At 42.8% G+C, this 10,464-nt stretch overlaps 1 protein-coding gene across 1 annotated transcript; it reads right to left on the reverse strand.

Annotated features, from left to right (window-relative positions):
* Positions 1–1,855: 1,855 nt before the first annotated feature.
* On the reverse strand, positions 1,856–3,763 carry LOC100701496 (tripartite motif-containing protein 16-like). The gene has a single exon (XM_019363299.2). It carries the CDS (start codon positions 3,678–3,680, stop codon positions 2,016–2,018), a length of 1,665 nt encoding a protein of 554 aa, XP_019218844.1. The 5' UTR covers positions 3,681–3,763; the 3' UTR covers positions 1,856–2,015.
* Positions 3,764–10,464: the final 6,701 nt, after the last annotated feature.

A 10,464-nucleotide genomic window follows, 5' to 3' on the forward strand; every position in this document is an offset into this window, starting at 1 on the left:
AGGACAGTAAGCACTCTCTGCTTATGACCAAAAAAAAACACAAACAAAAAAAAAAACGGGAAGTTTTAGGAGTGATGGCGAGAGAGAGAGAGAGAGAGAGACAGCAGAAAAAGAGAGAGCGAGTTTTGAGATGTGAGAGATTTGCGACGTTTAGCGTGTTTGGAGTGTGTAGTTAATGTGTTGTGTTGTGTAGTTAGTGTGTAGTGTTGTGGATAGTTTTGTGTTGTGTGTCAGAACAATGATGCGACTGCTGGTGTTTCACTGCGATGCTCTCTCCACATTGCAATGTGTTTATTAAACCCACTTCAAATCAAGCTCACTGGGTGTGTTGCAGGTTATTGTTAACATTTCCATAACAATTGTCAGGGCTTAAAGTGTTTCATTTTTCTTTCTTTTTTTCTTTTCTTTTTTTTTTGGGCCCAATACCAGAACGACTGAATGTAAAGCTCACATGTAAGTCCTCATGTTTTTAAATCAGATAATGTCACATGTGAAGTATTTTCTCATACGGCCCTTAAAGCTTCTGTTCAAACCTTCCACGACACTTAGTTTAATCTGGCTTTATACAGAGAAATGTGTGATATTAAACTGAACCATCAGCTGATGGAAAGGTTTATGATTAAACTCCTCGCCTTCATCTGTTTGAAGTTTAACGGGTATACGTCCCTCACTCAGAACATCCTTAAAGGCAGATGCAACAGATGCTCCTGCCTTGGTTTGAAGACACCTGAACCATGCATACCTAGAAAATCCATCTATACACGTCAGCAAGTATCTCACATTATCATTATCTGCTCAATATTCACCCATATCAGCCAAATCAGCCTTAAACTGTTTGTCGAGTCCACTAACCAAAACTCTATTTCTGGGGAAAAGTCTTCTTGCTGGTTTATGAAGTGTGTAAGTATCCTCCCAACAAAGACCTCTCTAGCTTAACGGACAACACTGAGTTGTATTTTATATCACAAAACACAAAGATGTTTGTTTTTTGTTGTTTTTTTATTTCAGCAACTTTACTGGAAAAATTTACATGCAGGACAGAGAAGTTTCTGCCTCTGTCACTCAAAAACTAGACAATAAATTTGTTTTAACTTTTAATCATGATAACAAAAAAACCCCAAACTGTTGGTAGATCCACTTTTTACAACAAGTCATCTATCAGTAAAAATCAATTCCAATACAAAAAATTCAACATTCATATAAAAACATCCAACCCTTTTTTCTGAAGCATGACAATCCTTTCCAACAAGTATTTCCAGCTGGTTGTCTCCCCTCTGCACTTTAGTCTTTCTCCTTGTCATGTCTGTGTTTGTCCACCAGGTGTCTCCTTCAGCTCATTTTCTCCAAATCAGAAGCATCAGATTTGTGGAGAGTGGAGATGCTCTGCCTGCCAGACACAGCTCAGGGCAATGAAACATGTCTATCCTCCACAATATACAGGCCTGTGTTATTTAGTTTATATGTTTACATGTATAAATGATCAAATGTGATTAGACTTTTCATATGAAAAAGGACATTAAATGTCATCACTTTAGATACAATAATGATAATTTAATATCAAAAACCTCAAGGATTCAATGTTTTGTTTCATTTTAAAAGTTCAAACCTCAAGGACATTAAGTTTATGGTCATATATGATCAAGAAAATCAAGAATCTTCCCATTTCAGAAACTGGAACCAGCTTTAAATGTCACTAAAATAATAAAACAATCAATTCTCTAATCATTGACTAATTGATGAATCACTGCAGCTCCAATATATTTTTGCATTTGACAACCCACAGCAACTACAGAATAAAACCACTAACCAGACTGATGAACGATTTCAAACATGCTGAATATGAAGAGTAGTATCATTTAAACTCACATGATTATCAGCCATAAGAACAAATTCAGATTTATATTGATGTAAGGTATATAAATGTAAGTACAGTTTGAATCAGTGCAATATTATTTTCACACATCAATGGACCACTGAACTTCTCAGCTTCTAAAATGTAAAGCCTCATTTAGAAACTACACCAGCTCTGCAGTGGCTCCAACTCCATAGAGATAAAGTCCAGCATAGAGCGGCTGAGTGAATGTGGTCTGGACTCTGTGGAGGAGAGTCATGGTTTCAGAGACGCTGTAGAAAGACAGAATACCTGCTCTGTGATCCAGGTACACTCCTACTCTGGAGGACTGAGGACCTGAGAGGACAGTTTGAACATGGTTGTGCCAAAATCTATAACCTTTTGTGTACCAATATAATGACCAAGACTTGTCATTGTATCCAAACCCACATTCTTTGTCCCTCCCTGCTCTGCCGATATTCTTGTATGCAACTGCAACACCAACTCCTCTTCCTCTCCACTCCACTTCCCAGTAACAACGTCCAGTCAGACTCTCTCTACTCAGCACCTCTTCCCATCCAGTGAATCTGTCTGGATGATCAGAATAAGACTGTTGTTGTTTTGTTAATGTTGCTGTTCGGTAATCCTCAGATAATAACAGACGTGTGTGTGCTGTGTTTGGATCCAGTGTGATTTCACCTGAATATTTTAAGAATCCAGCTCTGGTCTTTGGCTCTGGTGGTGACAGTAAAACATCCACTTCAGTGACTGTCAGTGAGATGTTTGTCCATTCCTCTCTTAAAATGTCCTGTAGTTTATCTCTGGTCTCTGACACAGCTGCTGTCACATCCTCAAAGTACCTCAGAGGACGAATATTGATGCTGGATGAGTGTGTAGACTCACTGAGTGCTGACAGTGAGGGGTAGTTGTGTAGAAACTGGTTGTGATCCTCTGTGTGTGAGAGCTGCTCCAGCTCGCCGTCTTTCCTCTTCAGCTCAGCGATCTCCTGCTCCAGCTTCTCCTGAAGCTCTTTGACTCGACTCACTTCAGTTTCCTGCTGGGATCTGACCTGCTGCTTCACATCAGAGCTTCTTTTCTGGATGAGACGGATCAGCTCAGTGAACATCTTCTCACTGTCCTCCACTGCTTTATCAGCAGAGCCATTGATGGCCTCCACCTCCTGTTGAAGCAGCTTCACATCTTTCTCTCGCTCCTGGATTCTCTGCTGGATGTTTAGTCGTCTCACCTCGAGCTCCTTCTGCTTCTCAGTCCTTTCTGCTGCAGCTGGGACTGTTTCATGGCCTTTATGTTCATCCATCAAGCAGAGATAACAGATACTCTGCTGATCAGTACGACAGAAAATCTTCATCACCTCATCATGACGAGAGCAGATGTTCTCCTGGAGCTTCTTGGAGGGGGCCACCAGCTTGTGTTTCTTTAATGGAGCTACATCATAGTGAGGTCGGAGGTGTTTCTCACAGTAAGAGGCCAGACAGAATAAACAGGACTTGATGGCTTTCAGCTTCCTCCCAGTGCAGACATCACAGGCCACATCTTCAGGTCCAGCATAGCAGAGATCAGCTGGAGCAGCTTGGAGTCCAGTCTTCTTCAGCTTCTCCACTAGATTTGCTAACATGATGTTTTTCTCCAGGACAGGCCTCGGTGTGAAAGTCTTCCTGCACTGAGGGCAGCTGTGGATTCCCTTCCTGTCCTCTTCATCCCAGAATCTTTTAATACAGTTCCTGCAGTAGCTGTGTCCACAGGTTGTAGTCACTGGATCCTTCAGTAGATCCAAACAGATGGAACAAGAGAAGGTTTCTTGGTCCAGCTGAATTCCTTTCTGTGCCATTTCTCCTCTCAGTGTCAGTGACTGTGTGAGTTTATCTTGCTTATAACTGAAACTAGTCTGAGCTCTGATCTCAACAACCTGTATTTCTGCATCGAATGGAGCCTGTCAGCTCTTACATGTCACCACATGTTGGTTAAGTCCATCTTCAAAGTGCACATCTTAAGGGAAGGGAATGAGGAAACATTTGGAGAGAGAGGAGGTTCTGTGGTTAAGAGCAGGAAGAAGAGGATTTTCAGGCTGTGCTTCATTCCAGGAAGAGGAGCAGTTTGAGAGTGATACTGTGTGTTTAACCCAGGGGTCGGCAACCGTTCTGATGAGGTGTGCCATCTAAAAGTCCCTCAGAAGTCAATTTGCCATATGATTGCATTAGCAATAAATTTAATAGTGCTCTATATTAACAGTTACACACTATATAGAACAACTTTATAGAATTATATTTGTTCGCAGATGTTGGCAGCTATTAGCGAATAGTTATCAGCTACTTTGAAACCAAAAAAAGGACACTTTTTATCCATAACAAGAACAGCAAATGAACTGTACAACAGAAAATGCAAATGCTATTTATGGTCTCCTCACAACAATGATAAGAAAAATAAACTGGCCCAATATAGCATGTTTGTTAATACAGAGACCCACATGTTAATGTGATCTCTGGTTTCCCACTCAGAGACACAGGTTTCCGAGTGTCCTGCATTACCTGTCCACTCTCACATGAAGAGTACCTGAGGACACTCTTCATGTGAGAGAAAATCTGCTCACACAGATATGTGGAGCCAAATACTGTCAATAAGGCCTCTGCAATGTTCTTAAGACAGTTAAACTTGTCAGGTAGTGATGTCCAGCAGGTGAAAATGCAAGCTCTATGAACACGCACAGCTGTGGATTCCAGCAGCGTTCGTAGTTCTGCAAACTTTGACCCCCACAGAGTTGAGCTTTTCAGTTCAATCAGCTGCATTTCGATGTCCTCTGTGTCCAGCCAGTTAAAGAGAGAGAAATCCAGCTGCTCATTAAAGCTTTCTGGTTTGATTAGAAAAGGAAACATTGCTCCATATGTAGCACTTGGTAAAGTGTAAAGCTAAAATATGTCTAAAACATTGGATAAATCTGTTGGTATTTGGGCTATTCAGCTATATGTTTGGGTTTTTGGCTGCTACATGTTTTCCACCAGTAGAGGGCAGTCACGGCAAAAAGAAAAGAAAAGAATGTTCTGTAAAAGAAAGAGAAGAGAGTATTCTTGGGTTCTGTATGTGAAAGCCACGGTTCTGGAGTACCCAAATAAATTCGGTTTGCTGTTTACACCAAGTTGTCCTGGAGTGGTGTAACATTTTGGAGGTTCCACCGAGATCGTTTTTGGGACTACCTCACACAGAGGAAGACGGCAGGGAGCTAACACGGTAAAGGAGCGTGACAGAGCAAAGGGGCTAATGCTAACGGATTGCAACAGTCTAGCTAATGCGACGCAAACTGTGTTTTCTCCGGTCGGATACACTGAGAGAGCTTCACTCATCCTAGTTATCTCTCAAGCATGTCTGAGGACCGTGAAGATTGTTTGTTGGAGTTGGAGCAGAAGTTATGTGCACTTTCGGTGGAAGAACTGCTCAGAGTATGTGAGCAATGTAATATTACAGAAAAGGACAACGAAGAAATACAAAGCAAATCTCGCCAAGCTCTCGTTAAACTTATTAGCCAGTTCTGTGAACGAGAAGAATTTTTGCAACGAGAGGATGAAGGCATGTCGGTGCTTCTGGAGCTAAATGATGTGCTGGTTTTGCTGGTGGAGGCGCGGCAAGCGGCTGTCGGCGCGGGGGCGGCGGCCCAGTCTTCATCTTCAGACAGAGCGGGGATTACGGCGGAGGCTGTGCACGAGGGGCAACTCGCAGCGGCGCGGGCACCTCCGTAGCGGCGGACAGGGCCGATGACATCACTGGAGCATCAGGTGGCCATGAGGACGTCGCTGGACGGCGAAACACAGCGCAAGGGGATAGACTGCATTGGCAACAGCTGCTGTAATGTTTCATCAGGTGGATTCAGAAAAGACTTCAGGATAAGTGGACATGTGGGTGAGTCAACAGCTAAAGACATGCTGAGTTTCAGTAGCTTAGAGCACCAGATGGAAAGCGGCTTAAAAACAGGCTACTCTGAAGCTGAGATCGTGGAGGCTGTCATACGTGCCATCAGTCCTGGGTTAAAACTAAGGAGCTATTTGGAAGGGAAAGAAGATCTCACATTGACCAGCCTGAGACAAGTTCTAAAAGCCCATTCTGCAGAAACGGATGAAACAGTACTGTATCAGCAGTTAACCAAGGCTACACAGGGGGCAAATGAAACACCACTTGAGTTCCTGATTAGAGTGCTGGATTTGCATCAAAAAATTCTTTTTGCATCTGAGCGCGCCCAGTCTAGCCTAAAGTACAACAAAGAACTTGTTCAAAGTCAGTGTTTTCAGTCCATTAGAACGGGTCTTCTAAATGACAATGTCAGAGCAGAAATGAGAGTATATTTGCAGGATGAAAACTGTAGCGATGAACTCTTATTAATGAAAATGCAAACAGCCAAGCGAGAGAGTGTTAAAGGCAAAAGCCCACAGGTCATTTAGAACAGGACTAAATGTAGCTGAGCAGAATGTAGTGCTTACTGATCCCCGCACAAGCCAGCCTGATACAAAACCGGCTAATACCCTCAAAGATAACTCCTTATTTGCAAAAATTGAGGAAAGTAACTCAGCAATCAGGGAACTTACAGGACAGGTAGCTTCACTAGTGCAAACTGTCCAACGGGATAGAAGTGGTGATGGTGATAGGCAAGCCAGGGTGTACAGAAAGTCAGCTCAGAGACCAAAAAGGCGATGCTCTGCATGTCAACAAGAAAACAGGGACTGTGACCATTGTTTCAAATGTGGCAGTGACTCTCACTGGGCAAAAGGATGTAAAGTAAGGGGAGCTCAGAAGCAGGGAAACTGGGTGGGGCTGTGACTGCAGGACAAGCCACAGCTTCAGCACCAATGTCCCAATGTGACAACATTCCCAAGGCCCAAAGCTTATCCAATGCATCACCAACTGACTCAGGAAATCCTAAAATCAGGAACCAACCCCCAAACATGTTCAATCTGAGTACCAAAAAAAGAAAAGTAGCACAGCTCGTGGGCAAAAAGTGTCTAGTATGGTGTAGAATGAACAACTGCAAAACACAGGCACTGTGGGACACGGGAGCCCAAGTTTCAATAATGAGTGCATGCTGGAAATCAGACAATTTACCTCACTTAGAAGTTCACCCCATCAGTGATTTACTAAGTAAGGATGAACTTTTAGACTTGAGAGCCGTAAATGGATCTGAAGTCCCTTTCCAGGGTTGGGTAGAAGTTAGCCTTAGCCTTTGTGATCCGAGAGGAAAAGCTGTAGCTTAGAATGAGGTTCGGGTTCCAATCCTAGTAAGTCAGGATGTGATGCAAAAACCAATAATAGGGTTTAATGCTATTGAGGAACTGATAAAAAAAGACACTACTCAGTCCAGTGAAAGCTTGTCTTTACTCAGAAACTCTCTAAGAGTAGGATCAAGCAAAGCAGAAGCACTGTTGAACCTTATCCACACCGCCAGTAGCGAGATAGTTACTTATCCTGTCAGATCAGGACGCAAAGCTATTGTCGTACCGAGTGGACAAATGTACGGCGTTAGTTGTTCCATCAAAACAGACTTAAAGGTAAAAAGTGAAATGCTTTTTGAGCCAGATGAAAACCTGTCTTTAGATGAGGGTCTGAAATCTAAGTGCCAGTTGCTGTCTGTATCTGGCAATACCCGCAAAGTCAATATCTATGTTACTGATGTTACCAAACATGACATTGTTTTGCCACCTAAAACCCTTCTAGGTAACATAGAGAGGGTAACACACAGTTATCCTGTGAATCTCAAAGAAGCTCAGATAGGTTTGGTTGTAGAAAAAGACAATCAGAACTCACCTAGCTTACCAGAAGAGCCTTAGGAACCACCTGTCAATTTGGGCCACCTTAACACAGAACACCAGGCAGCTGTCATGGAAATGTTAAGGGAGGAGGCAGGCGCATTTGCTAAACACAAAGAGGAAGTTGGTTACATAAAAAAATCTAAAAATGGATATCAAACTCACTCATCAGATTCCTGTAGCCAAATCCTATAATGCGGTCCCACATGCTCTCTGTGATGAAGTAAAAAGTCACATTCAGGACTTGTTTAAAAAAGACTTTATTCGCAAATCAACCTCACCATATGCCTCTCCAATAGTGTGTGTGAGGAGGCAGGATGGAGGCCTGAGACTGTGTGTCGATTATAGGGGCCTCAATAAAAAGACCATTCCAGACAGACACCCTATTCCATGAATACAGGAAATCCTTGATGGACTTGGCGGCAATACGTGGTTTAGTGTGCTTGACCAAGGCAAAGCGTACTATCAAGGTGAAATCAGCGAAGACTCGAAAAAATATACCGCCTTCACAACACACTGGGGGCTGTATGAATGGAATAGAATTCCACTAAGAAAAAGGCAAAAAGAAAAGAAAAAAAATGTTCTGTAAAAGAAAGAGAAGAGAGTATTCTTGGGTTCTGTATGTGAAAGCCACAGTTCTGGAGTACCCAAATAAACTCGGTTTGCTGTTTACACCAAGTTGTCCTGGAGTGGTGTAACACATACACCTGAAAGTCCCGAAAACACATTGTGAATTCTGTCTCGAGTCTTCGGATGTATCCGTGTATTTCCGCGGTGCTGATGCTGCGCTTAGCAAACAGAAGCATTTGAAGTGTCGGAATGTGGGAAATTTCAACATCGCTTGAAAAAACTGCCAGCTAGCAATGTGCCTCTTGTCAGGGTTCCTGGGTGGTTCACTATGTGTTTTCAGTTCATGTTCAGTTTATGTTCCACATTCATGTTTCCCGCTTCACCTTGCCAGCCCTCTGTCTCAGTGTCATTAGTTCTACTTCCTGTTTCATTATGTTCAGCTGTGTTTTCACCAGTCCCTTATCATCATCATTAGCCAGTGTACTTAAGTCCTCAGTTTCATCCTGGTCTTTGTTGTGTCATTGTTGTTGATGTTAGGTTGTAACTGTATGCTTTGTTCATTCAGTCAGCTATTCAGTCATTCAGTCCGTCAGTCAGTCAGCCAGCCAGCCACCCAGCCATTTCCTGCTCCTGTTCTGTCCATTCATTCCATCTGCAATAAACACCAGCTTTCACTGTGTTTGGGTCATCCCTTCTTCTCCGCATCCACACTCTTTTTAACCAATCCAAGTTGAATCTGGTAGTTGGGGTTGTTAGCTAAGATACCGTCATTAAGAAGCGGCACAACTAAAGTGTCTATGCGAGCTAATTTGCGATGTGCACTGCTGGCCCAGCCATTTATTTTTTTTAATGCACCTTCTCAGATTAATTGACTGCATGTTGTGCCCAGGGCTGGACTGGGACAAAAAATCAGCCTGGGCATTTTGACCAGAGACCGGCCCACCAGGTATTATAGGAAAAGCTATAAAGCCTTTGAATGAAAACGAACGCTGTTGTGACAGTGATGCACACTGTCTTGTTGGTATATGTATGATTTCTATACATTTTACGTCAGATAAAAACTTTGGTTGTTAGATTCAGATAATTATTTAATAAAAGCTAGACATTTTAAATGAGAATAAGAAAGAAAAGTATTTCTTTGTTCCCCCTTTCCCTGTTAATGCCCTACCTGGACCCCTAGGAAAACTTTCCTAGACCCGCCCCTGCACAGTTACCGGCTGTCAGCTACATAGAAAAGGATCCTGGTGTTATTTGTCTCTCAGAAACAGTTCATAACTTCCCTTCAATTCATTCATGTCACCTAAAAGGTAAACCTGTTTCTCCATCACCTGTTCAGCTCTGATGATTCAGTAAGGACATCTCCTGGTTTCATCTTCATGTTTCCCTCTCACCACATATCCAAACCGATATCATGATCAGCAGCTTTTACAGCTGTGGCTCCTGCAAACATCAGCTGATACTAGAAAGTAATATTAAATAAATTCTAACAACAGCTGATTAAACGTGCTGGTGTTGTTTAGCGCGACTGGTTTCCTCTTTCAGGCGCAAAGTGGGCAATAAACAAACAAGAGAGACGGGACTTGCATCAGAAAAGCCGATCAGCTGATCATTGATCAGTTTCATGACTGAAGTAGCAACAGGAGAGGGAGGGGAGAGAAAGAGAGAAGAAGAGGTGGCTGTGCAGCGTAAAGACAGAATAACTCCAACTTTGTCTCTTTTTCCATTCTAGCTGAAGTCCAGGACAAACTGTGTTCCTTTTCAGCTCAATATGGAACGCGTAATATTTTCTCTGAACACAGGACGATTCCGTTTTTTCCGAGACGGTTGGCAACTCTACTAATTAAACTACACATAAACTTGGTTTATATCTGACCCAGATAGACTGCAGGTCATAACTTCTTACCTGAAGGTTAGTTCACCGCCGGCCGCCTCGGGTTTCTCCTCCTCCTGCCCCCCCTTTCCCTCATCCACCTGCTGGCCTCTACCACTTGCTAATGTTACTGAATCTGTGGAAGCTCCGCCATAGCCACCACCAAACAATTGAGTTATTTTTACACACCGGCCAGCATCTGGCCAATCCGCCACCTTTCATTATTCATACCGTTACAAAAAAGCAAAACAAAAAAAAACCCCATCAGCCCATAAAAATGAAAAATCGCCATCGGGTCAGTCCAGCTATGGTCGTGCCATCAGCAACCCAGGGTTGCCGACCCCTGGGCTAGACTAAAAAAACTATCCCAAGTATTTCATTGATAATGA

The sequence above is a fragment of the Oreochromis niloticus genome, linkage group LG3 (genome assembly GCF_001858045.2).
Source record: "Oreochromis niloticus isolate F11D_XX linkage group LG3, O_niloticus_UMD_NMBU, whole genome shotgun sequence".
In the NCBI taxonomy this organism is placed as follows: domain Eukaryota; kingdom Metazoa; phylum Chordata; class Actinopteri; order Cichliformes; family Cichlidae; genus Oreochromis; species Oreochromis niloticus.

What these genes read in the sequence shown, in the direction of transcription:
- LOC100701496 (XM_019363299.2), bottom strand. Translation starts at nt 3,680, where the DNA reads ATGGCACAGAAAGGAATTCAGCTGGACCAAGAAACCTTCTCTTGTTCC.